Source organism: Microcaecilia unicolor, chromosome 5 (assembly GCF_901765095.1).
Source record: "Microcaecilia unicolor chromosome 5, aMicUni1.1, whole genome shotgun sequence".
In the NCBI taxonomy this organism is placed as follows: Eukaryota; Metazoa; Chordata; class Amphibia; order Gymnophiona; family Siphonopidae; genus Microcaecilia; species Microcaecilia unicolor.
This window is the reverse complement of record NC_044035.1, coordinates 295,630,601-295,646,178: the sequence shown is the minus strand read 5'-3', so window position 1 is coordinate 295,646,178 and position 15,578 is coordinate 295,630,601. Positions and strand designations below refer to the sequence as shown.

General features: G+C 44.3%; 1 protein-coding gene across 1 annotated transcript in view; it reads left to right on the top strand.

The window, feature by feature from the left end:
* The first annotated feature begins 8,232 nt into the window (after positions 1–8,232).
* Positions 8,233–15,578, top strand: part of PLA2G15 (phospholipase A2 group XV) — a 55,372-nt gene continuing 48,026 nt past the window's right edge. The window contains exon 1 of the mRNA XM_030205140.1: positions 8,233–8,673. Within this exon, the coding sequence (XP_030061000.1) occupies positions 8,412–8,673 (262 nt within the window). The 5' untranslated portion in view covers positions 8,233–8,411. The remainder of the gene's footprint in view (positions 8,674–15,578) is intronic.

Here is a 15,578-nt window from a genome sequence, read left to right as displayed (position 1 = left end):
ATAATTTCATATATACTATTGCTATTTATGTAAATTGGGTTTTCATTATTGAACCCTTCTGGTTTCCCTTTTGCTTTTGCACTTAATTAGCACTGTTTTCTCCATGTTGACATTGTCTTTCATGTCTATTCAATTCACACTGATTATGCCCACTAAAATATAGCAATGTATCATTCAGGCATACAGTTATTTTGCTTATTCCTTTGCCAGCCTCTGGCTCTTGATGGACTAATTATGATGGTGCATGCCTAGAATAAAGACATGGAAAGATCCCAGTTTGTACACCACAAGTACATCTTCAAGATCTATCCTGGCCCAAATGATGTTAGATCCCCCAAGGTTGTGGCAATAATCTTTACACCTTGCAAACTACTGGGTCCATGTGAAAGATATACGGGTTTACTCAGCCGCAGAACCAGATGTTACATCTCAAGACCGGCAACTTCCTTCAGCAAGCCAGCCTGAAAACCCAGCCCTGTTAGATCTTCCAGATCTCCGTCCAGATTCTTCAGCGCTTCCACCGCCTCAACCATGATCGATGAAAGAGAATTTAGAACTGATACTTAATTTGAGAATTACTGTTGCTGTTTATGGACATTATAGATTCATATTATGTTGTATTTTCAATTTAGCAGTAATCCTGTCTAGATAGTGAAAAGGTTTTATTTCCTTTATTGTTCTAAATGTTTTTCCAAGAGTTTCCCCGTTATTTCTGTTTATGTAATTTAAATTGAAGTCGATATTGCTCAGATACAAGGGTAACATCAAACCCTAATACTGGCTCTGATATCATAATGTAGGTGTAAACCCTGTTAGTATCAACCTGTTATGCAATTGTTTAACTTTGGTGTAGGCTTACTTGAGCTGCATGTCTTTCTGTAGGTTTGACTAAGCTCCAAGAGGGGTAACGGATATATACAATGCTTCCCATACTTCCAGGTCATTATGCATATGTCAAGATCCATGCATGACCTTGGTTAATATAAATTTTCCTAGGATTGACCATTTTTGCTGTATGAGGCAACCTCATACTTGCTATCCACTTATTAGTGCTCATGATTGGATGCCAATGATGAGTACTAGTAAGGTCCAGGAATCCCGACCTGTTTAAGGATTCTGAATACCTACAACCTTAAACAGCCTATTAGTATGATCCACCTGAAATTGCTATTACCCGCATACCTATATTTCATGGGATTTTGTAAATGAGCTCATGGATTAGTCCCATTCATAAAAACATTTCTCGCTACAGGTTTGAGTAAGTCTCAACCGAAAACTAAACAAATTGTACCAGTTGATCTTAAGACTCAGATAATTTGATGGCCTCATAGAATACCTTCTGGAACGGATGGTACCAAGGTACGTTAACCCTGGTGTCACCCTATGGGATAGGGTGAAGAGGGGAATGTTAATATATGGCCTGGCTTTAAGGCTACCACTGGAATAGTGATGGCCAAAGCTATGCAGCCTAAAACAACTGAAAAAGTACTGACTAGGCCAAACAACAAGTAAATGATTTAATATTTGAGAATCTGAAAAAAGCAGGTCTGAACAATGAGTCCTGCCACAAATTGGTACAATTTTTAATTCAAATACAGCACCTGTAATGAAAGAGTGATGGATCAGATGAATAAAATGGAGCTTATAATTTTTGTATAAAATGATACAGAGGTCATACAGAGTTCTTAAGATGGTGTGAAAAGTATTGCAACAGGGAGATGTGAAACTGTTATCTCAACGCTTCCCAAAACATGCTGATAAGACCGCGTGGGAAAGTATGATCTCAGAAAGTGAGAAAGATTAGGAGCAAGGTTTCTCACCATTCACTTCTATGGAGAGGTTTGTGTATAAAAGAGGGGAGATTTTGCCTTAGTTTTGGTCTCCTCCCCAACGCTTCTCTCAGACGGCAGGGCGCTGTGCAGATAAACCCAGAATCTGATGTCTGTATTTGTATCAACTTAAAGACTTGTCTTTGGGTAAGGAATAAAATGTACCTATCTATTTAAACCTATCTCTGTCTCTATTTTTATTGATTCTATCTTCTCTTTACCTAACATTTAGCCTAAGGTAGATCACATACAAGTGATACTCAGTTTTGGACAGAAAGCAGTAGTTATGGGAATTAGTTTTCAATTACGGCTCCTAATGCCACTCCCTTATGATTGGGTGACAATGGAGGTTAGAGAAACTATACAGAACCTAATATATGAAATAAGTACCTTTAGTCCCCTGTGGGAAGGAGTCAGAAAGAGGTCTATAAGATGGGGGATTTAAACAGAGGCAAGTGTTATATAATTGAATTAAGCCAAATTTAATTCTTTCTTAACATGTTTAGCTTTGGTTATTCCTTGACAATACTGTTTTATTTGTATTGCAGGAGACAAAAAACCATTTTCCATGAGATCTCACTTCTATTTACACAAAATTCTATCAGAAGAACTTGCAACATTTTTTATTCAACAATGTATTTATTCTTAGAGTTTGATTCTTTGTGCTAAATTTTTTTTTTTTTTTTAGATTTACTAATTCTGCAAAACCGGTAAGTATCAGATTACATTTCTCTTATTTATTGCATTTGTATCCCACATTTTCCCCACCTATTTGCAGGCTCAAAGTGGCTTACATAATTTTGTTAAATACAGTTAATCCTGGATGTCAGGTACAATTATTGCAGAGCTTAATTGGGAAGAAGTATAGAGAAGAAGGAAGGAATTTATTAGGTATACTAGACGGTGGGTTTTCAGAGGTAAATTAGTAAGGTTCTGGGTTTTCATTGTAGGCTTTGTTGAAGAAATATGTTTTGAGGGATTTGCGAAAGATAGTTGTTTTGTTCATTATTTTCAGATCTCTAGGTAATGCATTCCACAGTTTCGTGCCCATGTAGGAGAAAGTGGTATCATGCATCTTGTATTTCAGTCCTTTGCAGTTGGGGAAGTGCAGGTTGAGGAATTTGCGGGATGATTTTGTGGCATTTCTAGGAGGTAGGTCTACAAGATTTAGCATGTAGGTTGGGGCGTCTGTGTGAATAATTTTGTGTACCATTGTGCAGATTTTGAATGCAATACGTTCCTTAAGTGGAAGCCAGTGGAGTTTCTCTCTTAAGGGTTTTGCGCTTTCATATTTGGTTTTTCCAAATATGAGTCTGGCCGCAGTATTCTGGGCAGTTTGGAGTTTCTTGATGTTCTGCTCTTTGCAGCCTGCGTACAGTGCATTGCAGTAATCGAGATGACTTATTACCATTGACTCTACCAGGGTACAGAATATGTATTTCGGAAAGAAAGGTTTTATTCTTTTGAGTTTCCACGTGGAACAGAACATCTTTTTCGTCGTATTTGTCACGTGAGCATCGAGAGTGAGGTTTTGATCTTCTCCTTATTACAGTCTTAGGTATTTTTTAATGAAGAGTTTAAAACTTAGCTGGGCTTCTTTTCTTGGTCTTTCTTTAAGTTGGGTACCTTACTTTCTAATGGATGATGTACAGGAACCAGGTCCAAGAATATCTACTACACTGCAGTGGCGTAGCCACAGGTGGGCTGGGGTGGGCCAGGGCCCACCTACTTAGGGCTCAGGCCCACCCAACAGTAGTGTTAGCGGTAGCTGGTGGAGATCCCAAGCTCTGCCAGCTGAAAACTTTCCCCTGATCGTAACAAAATTCTACTCTCCACAATAACGGCACCTGCGCATGCTCAGTTTTCAGTGCATGCCTGCTGCAGACTGCCAAGGTGGAAAGAAGTATTTTCCTGCCAGCTGAGATATTTTTTTGGTGGTGGTAGGGGGAGAACATTTGGTACCCACCCAAAATCTGTTGTCTGGCTACGCCCCTGCTACACTGACAGTAAAAACTCAAAGGAATAAAACCTGTTCCCTAATTATTTAATGATTCAGATTTAAACGTATAGACATTCAGAGTTAATTTATTTAAAATAATTTTCTAACAACTTTTCTATCTAGTTACCCAAAAAGAAATTATAATTTAGGAACCCTGAACTAGCCCAACCCCCACAAAATTTCAAAAGGGAATTGAAATCACATTCATTTCTTCCACAGCTTTTGCTTTTTTTATTATTATATTATTATTATTATTTTATTAGTATAAATTCACTACTGTACAGCTGTTTAATTTTCAGGAAGCTTTTAAAAACTCAGATTAATAAGAGTCAACACTCCCTTCGGAATCCTAGTTTCAGGATTTTATGCCAGAAGCTCCAGACAACAGAATAGTTCTGAGATAACTTCCACAGCTATTTTTTCAGGCACAAAGATAGCTTACAAAAGCCTAAAAATAGTAAGACCCAAACAAAGGTGGTCACCATATGGGTAGCCTTTGGGGAGCAAGGAAAGGGGTCTGGTGGCCAGGAAAAAAAGTTTGATTTTTTTTTAATTTGAGATTTTTTTAAGCATTTAGTCTGGCACTTGAGGGGTTAATTTAATTTAAATTTTATTTGTAGTTATTGGTTCCTGAGAACCTCCTCTGATAACTGTGGGGGGGGGGGGGGGGGGAGTGGGTTTTGTAAAAAGAAAATGTTTTACATAGTGAAAATCAACATAGGCCATTTTGGATGGTTATAGGGATCTAGAAGGAAATTTTTGGGAATTTCTCGATGGAAGTCATTTAAGGGATTTTATTTACATTTTCTAAGGTGATTTCACTGTTTTGTGAATTTTAAAATTGGTTTGAGAAGAAAAATTGTGGGACGTTCCTTTAAAATGGGGTATTTTAAAACCTAAAATTATAGGAATGTGTGTATTAGGATGTGTAGGAGTAGCATGGCGAATTTGAAATTGAATGTAATTTACTGTCAAAACTTTTTTTAAAATGCCATTTCTCTATTATATTCTATGGAAAAAATAAAACCAAAATGGAGATTAGAATGTTAAATCAAGATTCCATGAAGGGCTGGTAAAAAAAAAAATACAAGTTCTATGTGTTACCTGATTAGCGGAGTAAGGTCAGATGGGCAAGCCAAGCCAGCGTTTCTATAGAAACATTACCTGAAACAGGGAGAAGAGTTCTCCCTGGACAGAGTATCTTGCAGACACACAAGTGAAGTGACTCTCCCGCGACGTCAGTGACCCGGGCTGATACCAAAGCATTAAGCTTGTAAAGCCATATCACAATACGCATGCGTGCAGATTCCCACTCTAGTCAACACTATATACTACCATGTAAGAACCGCTCCCTTTCAGTTTATTTCTTTCCGCGCTGGAAAACTTTAGTGAATCAGAGCATTCTTTACATCAACTGATATTAATGACGATGGATATTACATCACTTTATATGGTTATACCCAGTGGCATAGCTACGTGGGGCCTGGGCCCCCTTAGATTTGGCCCTGGACCCCCCTGCTGACGACCCGTCGTCGCCTGCCTTTGCTGGCGGGGGACCCCAACCCCCGCCAGCCGAGGTTCTCTTCTCGCAAAAGGCTTCCTTCTGTTTCTGACGTCCTGCACGACATCAGAAACAGAAGGAACCCTTTTGCGAGAAGAAGAGGACCTTGGCTGGCGGGGGTTGGGGTCCCACGCCAGCAATGGTAGGCGATGGCGGGTTGGCGACGGGAGGGGGGTCGAGAGAGTTGGCGGCGGGGGGGGGGGGGCTAAAATGTGCTCCCTCACCTCGGGCTCTGGACCCCCCTCCTGCCAAAGTCTGGCTACACCCCTGGTTATACCTCAACAGGAGGCTTTAAAAGTACTGAAGTTTTTCTTTGATAAGAGTTTCTTTTAACTTTGGCACAGATAGCTGTGACCAATAATTTTTTTCAACATGATAATAGACGTGAATCGCTTGTTTACACTTTCCAAAAATACTAGAACTAGGGTGCACACAATGAAGCTACAAAACAAATTGGAGAAAATGTTTCTTCACTCAGTATGTAATTAAACTCTGGAATTTGTTGCCAGAGAATGTAGTAAAAGCAGTTAGCTTAGCAGGGTTTATAAAAGGTCTGGATGGCTTCCTAAAGGAAATGTCCATAGACCATTATTAAAATGGACTTGGGGAAAATCCACTGCTTATTTCTAGGATAGTCATGCCGTGGTGCATGATGTGGTGGAGGCAGGAGTTACAGGGTCTGTCCTATGTGTGTTCCAGTTTGGGGGTGGTACATATATGGCAGGCCTTGCACCCTCAGGAGAGGGAATGTACACACGTGGCAAGGGCCCACGAGTCTTAATCCTGCCTGGATTATATTTTTCTTTTACAATCTTGGTTTGACCAGGTGTGTGCATCAGAAATAGGCCCTTTGATGATAGCAACCATTGCCCCAGTCTGGCTGGAGACTGAAGGAAGACCAGGGTATTCCCGGGGTCAGAGGTGGACCTTCCCCAAATATCTGTACCATGATGCTAAATTCCAACTATGCCTATTGAAAAAAATGGGGGGGGGGGGGGGGAGATTTTGTGAGACCAACAGGGAGTATTATTCAAATCCTATATTGTTTGTCACGTGACCAAGGCAGTACTTAGGGGACAGGTCATAGCCTATGTGGCTAGGCAGCATCGAGAAACAGCCAGGAATATATTGCAGTTGGAGAGAGATCTTCAACGTGAACAGCAACATTTCATTGTTACGCCCACTAGGGAGAAAAAAGAGTACTTGCTGACAGTGCAAGCAGCCTTAAACACACTTTTCCATGAAAAAGTACAAAAGACCAACACTTATTATAAACATAAACAATATGCTTTTGGAAATAAATACAGCAAGCTGTGTGCATGGTTGGTGTAACCCTGGCTAGGATCAAGATTTGGTGATGTAGGAACAGTGTTATACCCTCATACAAATATAACAGCCAGGTTTGTGTCATTCATTAAGAAACTTTGTGACCAGCGAAGGTGGGGGGGGGGGGGGGGGGGATATTGAATCACAGGGATTTAATTTAACACATCTAAACTTGCCTACTTTGGACCAAAAGGAATTGGATCACCTCAATGAACCTATTTCCCAGTTAAACATATTAATGTTAATTTTCAAGAGCAATTGTAGAAGATTATACTGAGATCTTAGATTTCTCCCAGCAGAGCATTTTGAATGGTTATTGCCACTTCAAATGTGTTTGAAATGCAGGGAAGAGAGGGCTGCGCTGGGACACCAATTGTGGATCTGTACCAGTGTTGGTTCTTTTTGGTATGTGCAGAAAATATTACATAGGCAAATTATATTGTCACCCCAAATGATATTATTTGCAGATTTGTTGGTAATACGACAAACAGCCAAAGCACAGAAAGTACTTCTTTACTATGTGCTTGTCTTAGCCTGCAAGTGTATTTTAATCAATTGGAGGATCCCAAAACAGAACTTCTAGTCCGACCCAATTGCACAGCTTGCTCTACAGGACAGTGGCATTAAAGTTTCAGGGTCAGAACGAATCAGCAGCAACCTTGGACCACATACCGTAGTGTTGGGCACCGAAATGGTCGGACATGTCTCATTTGAGCAAGAATCTGGCTGCTAAATTATTGATCTTTTAGGACTACACTACTGGCTTTTGGTTTTAGCTGTATTGGGATTGGATGTAAAGAAAGCCACTGAATCCCAGAGTACATTGTTAGACTTTGGCCAAGGAATGGGGAGTGTCAGGCAGGGAGGAGGTTGAGGTTGGAACTGTATGCTCTAAACATTGTGGGGGGGGGGGGGGGGCATTCTGTTGGGAAAATCGAACTGTTTGAAAGCCGTGGTTATTGCATTATGGTTTTTTTTTTTTTTTTTACATTATTTGCATTGTTGATGGTTGTTTTCTGGCTTTTTAGTGAGTTAGATATTTGTTTAAAAAATTAGCGCATGTTGTTTGCAGTAGGGCACATAAGAATAAAATGGGTTTTGTGGCAGATAACATGCGCTAATCTTTTAATAAAATACCCTTTAAACTACTCCTCGGCCGGCTGTCAGCTGTTTTTTCATTCAATCCCTGTTGGCGACGGGCGGCATAAACAATGTTTTTTTTTTAGAAGTGGTTATGGGGGAGGACTCGCAGGTGAGGTAGCAGCCAATGCTCTACAAATAGAAAATGTTTCCTTAATTCTTCCCCATCCTTTTCATGGCAGTTCTATAGTCTAGGGCAGCAGTATTGTTTGTTGCCTTCTGAAGCCAACAGGGTAAACTGTAGAACCACCTCCTCTAAACTAATACGAACCCTAAACTATGCCAGTTTCGCACAGCTCCCATCGCCTCAAGACACAGACCATTGGCCGTCCATCCCTCCTCCAGCTCCGCCTTCCGAAGAAGCCGAAGAAGGCCCACAGTCACATGCACTGCTAGCGTGCAATTGGGTTTCTCTGCAAAGCGAAGCACAGATATGTATCGGCGGTCGACGCTCAGGGACTGTTTGGCCGCCGAGGCCGCTGATTGGCTGTTCGGCAAAGCCTCGCCTTCTTCCGCCCTCCGGTTGGCGTGACTTGTTGTGGTGTTTGGGTGCTTGATGTTTTGCATTGTTTTGGTAATCCTGAGAACGTGTGTTGGCCATTGTGGTCTGTGCTCCTTGTCCGGTGTTTCTTTTCTTGTGGTATGCTCGGGAGACATGGTCTCCGGTACTCGCCTCCTCGCTTACCTCGGGGTTGCTGTGTGCTTGATTCTCCTGCCGCCAGTACCGCTGTTCTTGCCCGGAGGTGATTGCTTCCCTGTTCCCGGGAGTCAGTGGCACTCGTATAGAACTCCGTCCCTGAGGCCGCCCGTCGTGCTGGGTGAGTACGGTTGGAACAGACTGTCACTTCCTGGATTTTCCTTCTTATGGTTATTACCTGGATCGTTTGTCTTTTTACTAGGTGCTGGTTTTCTTATTCTTACAGCTGTTGTGTGTGCCTTACAATGCTATGCCGGTATATCTGAAACTATGATTGTGACCTGGAGCATAAGGGCTCGGATCATTGTGTCACATTTAGGCATATTTTCAAAGCACTTTGGGAGGCTAAGTGCTTTGAAAATGAATTGTGTCATATCATCGGATCACATTGCTGGTTCTTGCTTTGGGTAATGTTATCAATAGAAATCAAACAAAATAAAACATGGAAAAGAAAATAAGATGATACTTTTTTTTATTGGACATAACTTAATACATTTCTTGATTAGCTTTCGAAGGTTGCCCTTCTTCCTCAGATCGGAAATAAGCAAATCAGTGTATACTTATATACACTGTCAGCTAGCACATTTGCTTATTTCCGATCTGAGGAAGAAGGGCAACCTTCGAAAGCTAATCAAGAAATGTATTAAGTTATGTCCAAAAAAAAAGGTATCATCTTATTTTCTTTTCCATGTTTTATTTTGTTTGATTTCTATTGATAACCTTAAGAGTGGACTAACACGGCGGCTACCACACTCCTCTACTTTGGGTAATGTGAAATGAGGTTGGATCTCAAAATATCTTCTTTTTTTCACCTGTATAGAGCATTGCTATGTCTTTCTTCATGGGGGAGGGGTTCTTTTTGAAATAACCCGCTACATAAATCTTTGTTACTGGTCTACTCTCTTCGTGTGTCTTCCCCCCCCCCCCCCCCCAAACAGCTTTTATGGTTATGAAACCGTGTACTTTCATCCAGTTCAGTTGAACTAGCAACTGGTGAGCAAAAATCTTGAAGGAGTTAAGACAATGAGCATTCTTATTTTCTTTAAACATTGGACTATATTATCTTTTCTTAAAGATAGGCCTACTGTGTTAATAGGTAGTTGAGGATACATGTTTATCAGTTTCTCCTTAACTGTAGTATATATTGCTCAGATCTTGTGACATCCTCCTGAGCTTCTGGATTTTTTTGATTAGAGTTGCTTAAATGTAGTTTTCTCCTCCCCCTCCCCCTATGTAGCTTTTATTTTTGCCTTTTTTTTTCTACTAAGCATTTCCCCCTATTGTATGAGGAAAAATATATGCTTAAAAAAATAAATATATTTTTTTACTCTCCAGTGAAACAAATTATAGGGGTGGGGTCATGAGGATCGACCAGGGTTTAGTTTGTTAAACTCATGTAAAACTCATGTACCCATTTGTGGCCTGTGAATGTATGTATATACAGGAACATAAGAGCCAGCTCTGTGGTTATTGTAGGTTCTTGAGCATCCCCAATATTGAGCAAACTCTTTGTCCAGGGAGGGGGTAATCTTCTTTGGGTTTAGCATCCTCAACCATTTTAAAAAGTTGGCTCCTATGTACTGGAAAATAGGTTGGATTAGTTGTGAATGGAACTTTTTTTCAGCATTAAGCTGAAGTGGAAGCATTCCATGTGTCCCCATCTTTGTTTAGTAAGTGTACCCATATACACAAGTTTTGTTTTTCTACAAAATGTGTAAGTACCCATAGGATCTTTACCAGGAAAATATGCATCTCCTAGAGAACATAATTGCTATGCAGGCTTGGAGCCACAATACAAGCTTGTTGAGTTTTGGTCTCTCTGTGATCAGTTCGTCACTAAGACAAAACCTGGCAGATCCGTAGGAGTAAATTCATTCCTTGTTGTTCACTTCCCTCTATAAGCTGTAGCTTTCTTCAATGCTCCCTGACTAATTTTTCTTCCAAATAATTGTCTGAGTACCTTTTTAAACCCAGGTAGACAAGATATCCTGGTCACATCCTCTAGCAATAGATTCCAGTTTAATTGTGCATTGAGTGAAGAAAAGAAAATTATCCAGTGGTTTAAATTTGTTGCCTGTTACTTTCCATGGAGTGTCCACAAGCCCTAATACTGTATGAAGGGGTAAATAACTATATCCTGTTTACTTCTGGGGGCCCAAATCATTGTATTTATAACTATATTTTACCTTAAAGTATGTACTAGGTCCCCACTCTTCCAAATAATATTACATGAGTTACAGCATAAAATAGGACTGTATTAAAAACATTATATATAGATCCTATATAATAAAATGCACCGCCAACATTCTGAAGCTGACTGCATGGCTGAGGCATTCCTGCTTTCTGTATCCATCTCCTGAATTGACATCACATACTTCCGGGTTTGTCACAAGCAGAAGTGACCAACCACACGAGGTTTCTCGGCTTCAGAATGTTGGAGGTGCATTCTATTAAAAAGGATTGGTCAGTTCCTTGAAGCACAGCCAGAGCTCAGCGTCCTGCACAGTAATGCTCAGACACCCAGAGAGAGAGAGGGGGGGGGGCCTGACACCGGAGGGAGGGGGGGGCGGAGGTATCTCTATTACACACACACACACTCTGTCTCACACACTCTCTCTCTCTCACAGTCAATGTCTTTCTCTCTCTCACTCTCTGTCTCTCACACAATCTATGTCTCACACTGTATCACATTCAGGGCCGTGCCAACCCGGTAAGCGAGGTAAGCATGGCAGGGGGGCGCCGACCTCTGGAGGGCGCCGCCGCACCATGCTTACCGCCGCCACCTACCTCAGCTCCCGGACCCCGACAGCAGCGCTGGAGCCCGCCCACCCAACATCCCCTCGCATATCCTCCCCCGGGCAGTGGCGTAGCTAAAAACGGATTTAAAAAAAATGCAGGCAGGCACATTTTTTAAAATTTGTGCTTCCTCCCCTCCCTTTCCTCCCACCTACCATTCCGCAACACGCCTCCCGAGACCCAGCCCCTTCCCAAGCCTACCACCAACCACGTTCCATTCTCCCTCTCATCCTCCCACCCCCGGGCCCCGACTGTCAAGTTTTCTCTTTGTTGCAGCAACAAGAAGCTGATTTGAGCCCAGCCGGCGTCGGATCCTTCCCTCTGCTTTCGTCACTCACGAGTCCCACCCTCGCGCAAACAGGAAGTGTGTGAGCGAGAGCAGGACTCGGAGGAGCGAGGGAAGGATGTGGGCAGTGTGCTTTCGTCGTTGCTAAGGTAAGGTTTGACGGTCCGTGGAGGGAGGAGTGACAAAAGGGGCGCTGGACACGGGGAGAGAGAGGAGGGGGGGAACAAAATGGCGCTGGACTTGGGGGAGAGAAAAAGGGGAAAACAAAGCGTTGGAGGGGGGGGGGGAACAGCGGTGCTTGGGGGGGGGGGGTTGGAGAGAGGGAAAACAGCGGTGCTGGACTGGGGGGGGGGGGGGAAGGCTATCTAGACTTAACCCACAATGATAGTAAATGCTATTGAAAACAATAGCAAAAAGATTAGAAATAAGGGACCGCCATGTGTGGGTCCATCTGTAAGAAGGGAAGAGGAGATGTTAGACTATGGGGGAGGGAAGGGCAGGACTGTTCCCAACTATGAGTAGGTAGGAGAGCTGATGCTGAGCTATGGGGGAAGGGAAGGACAGGACTGATGGTGAGTTACAAGGAAGGATGGGGAAAGGGGTAGGCAAGGGCAGGGCAGATGTTGGGGCATGAAGGGTAGGGAAGGGCAGAGCTGCAGAGATGCCAAGCTATTCAGTTCCAGGCTGGAGATTTTGGGGCAATCCTGGTTTTGAACTTATATCCCAAAACAGTGTGGGATTTGTAGTGCCCATTGAGTGCTTCGAGTCCCATAATGCAACAGCATAGAATGGGCAGAAATGCAGGACTGTCCCAAAATTTCCAGCCTGGAACTGTAAAGAGGCCCGGAGGGAGAGAAGAGAACGTGGCTGGAAACGGTAGGAGGAGAGAGAGAGAGGGAGAGAAAGAGGGGACATGGAAAAGAGCAGGGGAGAGCCAGGGACATGGAAAAAAGCAGGGGAGAGCCAGGGACATGGAAAAAAAGCAGGGGAGAGCCAGAAAGAGATGGGGCGAGAAAGAGGGGCCATGGAAAAGAGCAGGGGAGAGCCAGGGCCATGGAAAAGAGCAGGGGAGAGCCAGGGACATGGAAAAAAGCAGGGGAGAGCCAGGGACATGGAAAAAAAGCAGGGGAGAGCCAGAAAGAGATGGGGAGAGAAAGAGGGGCCATGGAAAAGAGCAGGGGAGAGCCAGGGACATGGAAAAAAGCAGGGGAGAGCCAGGGACATGGAAAAAAAAGCAGGGGACAGCCAGAAAGAGATGGGGAGAGAAAGAGGGGCCATGGAAAAGAGCAGGGGAGAGCCAGGGACATGGAAAAAAGCAGGGGAGAGCTAGGGACATGGAAAAAAAGCAGGGGAGAGCCAGAAAGAGATGGGGAGAGAAAGAGGGGCCATGGAAAAGAGCAGGGGAGAGCCAGGGACATGGAAAAAAGCAGGGGAGAGCCAGGGACATGGAAAAAAAAGCAGGGGAGAGCCAGAAAGAGATGGGGAGAGAAAGAGGGGCCATGGAAAAGAGCAGGGGAGAGCCAGGGACATGGAAAAAAGCAGGGGAGAGCCAGGGACATGGAAAAAAAGCAGGGGAGAGCCAGAAAGAGATGGGGAGAGAAAGAGGGGCCATGGAAAAGAGCAGGGGAGAGCCAGGGACATGGAAAAAAGCAGGGGAGAGCCAGGGACATGGAAAAAAAACAGGGGAGAGCCAGAAAGAGATGGGGAGAGAAAGAGGGGCCATGGAAAAGAGCAGGGGAGAGCCAGGGACATGGAAAAAAGCAGGGGAGAGCCAGGGACATGGAAAAAAAAGCAGGGGAGAGCCAGAAAGAGATGGGGAGAGAAAGAGGGGCCATGGAAAAGAACAGGGGAGAGCCAGGGACATGGAAAAGAGCAGGGGAGAGCTAGAGAGAAGATGCTGGATGGAAGGGGGTACAGAGAGAGAGAGAGAGATGAGTGGAAAGAGGGGACATGGGTAGGAGAGAGAGAGAGAAGCTGCTGGGGAGAAACTGGGGGAGACCCTAGCTGTCAGACTGAGAAAGGCTGGATGAAAGGAGGGAGAAAGGAAAAATGCTGGAAGGAGGGGTCAGAATGAGGGAAGACGCTGGTAGGGAGGGAAAGAGGAAAGACACTGGAAGGATGGGGAGAGAGAGGACATGCTGAATGGAAAAGGGTCGAGAAAGAGAACTGTCTAGAAGGAAGGGGAGATAGAGGGAGACAATGGACGGAAGGATTGGGAGAGGGTAATGGGTGGAAGGATGGAGAGAGAAAGAGGGATGACACTGGATGGAAGGGTAGGCGAGAAAGAGGGAAGGTGCTGGACATGGGTGGATGGAGGGGAAGGCAAGTGGGAGAGGAGGGTTGCTGGACATGGATGGAGGGGAGGGAAGACAGGAAGGAGATGCACATGGATGAAGGGGAGAAATTCTGAACATGGATGGAGGGGAAGGAAGACAGAGGAAGGAGATGCAGATGGATGGAGGGGAAGGGAGAGAGAAGAAATGATCGACATGGATGGAGGGGAGGGAAGAGAGAGGAAGCAGATGAGATGAGGGAAAAGGGAGAAAACCTGCACATGGATGGAGAAAATAGGCAGAAGCTGGATCCACTGGACAATTAAGTCTGCAGAGGACCCAGCTTTTACTTACCAATGTAAGGCAAGAAAGGAGGAAAGTAAAGAAATAAATGGAAAGGAAGACCTGGAAATGGAATTAAGAGGACAGATAGCAGCAGAATCAGGTACTGGGCCAGCATGATCAGAAAAACAAAGTCACCAGACAACAAAGGTAGAAAAAATCATTTTATTTTCATTATAGTGTTTGGAATATGTGCACTTTGATAATCAGGTTCTCAACGTTAAAAGTTTATATTTATTTATTTATTTATGGCATTTTATACTAGACCGGGGGGGGGGGGGGGGGGGCGCCAACTGATAGTCTGCAGGGGGGCACCAGAGACCCTAGGCACGGCCCTGATCACATTCACTCTCTGTCACACAGTCACTCACACACTCTCTTGGTCTCATACACTCAGTCTCGCAGAGAGTCTGTGTGTCACACACACTCTCGCACACACTGTATCTGTGTGAAACACTCTCTCTCTCACACTGTGTCTCACATACACACTTGCACACACTCATTCTCACACACACACACTCTCTCTCACAGACACACCTGCACCCAGACTCACTCTCTCACACACAGTCACTCTCACATACACTCTCAAACATACACACTCCGAGGAAAACCTTGCTAGCGCCCATTTCATTTGTGTCAGAAACGGGCCTTTTTTACTAGTGTATATATCAGGCGTATCTGCGTGGGGCCACAGGGGCCTGGGCCCCCGCAGATTTCGCCCTGGCCCCCCTCCCCGCCGACAACCCTCCCCTGCTGCTTACCTTTGCTGGCGGGGGGCCCCAACCTCCGCCAGCCGAGGTCCGACCTGAAGTCTTCATATTTCGTCTTCCTCCGACTCCTCCGTGGCCATGCTGCAAGTAACGCTGCTGATTCGTTGAATCCAGTTTGGAGTCTGACGTTGCAGCACGTCGTACACGCGTACAACGTGCTGCAACTTCAGACTCCGAACTGGATTCAACGAATCAGCAGCATTACTTGCAGCATGGCCACGGAGGAGTCGGAGGAAGACGAAATATGAAGACTTCGGGTCGGACCTCGGCTGGCGGGGTTTGGGGCCCCCCGCCAGCAAAGGTAAGCAGCGGGGGGGGGGGGGGGGGGGGGGGGGGGGGGGGGGGGGGGGGGGGAGGGAGGGAGGCAAAAATGTGCCCCCTCTCTCTGGCTCTGGCCCCCCCTACCGCCGGATTCAGATACGTCCCTGGTATATATATATATATATATATATATATATATATATATATACAGTGGTTGAAATAAGTATTTGATCCCTTGCTGATTTTGTAAGTTTGCCCACTGACAAAGACATGAGCAGCCCATAATTGAAGGGTAGGT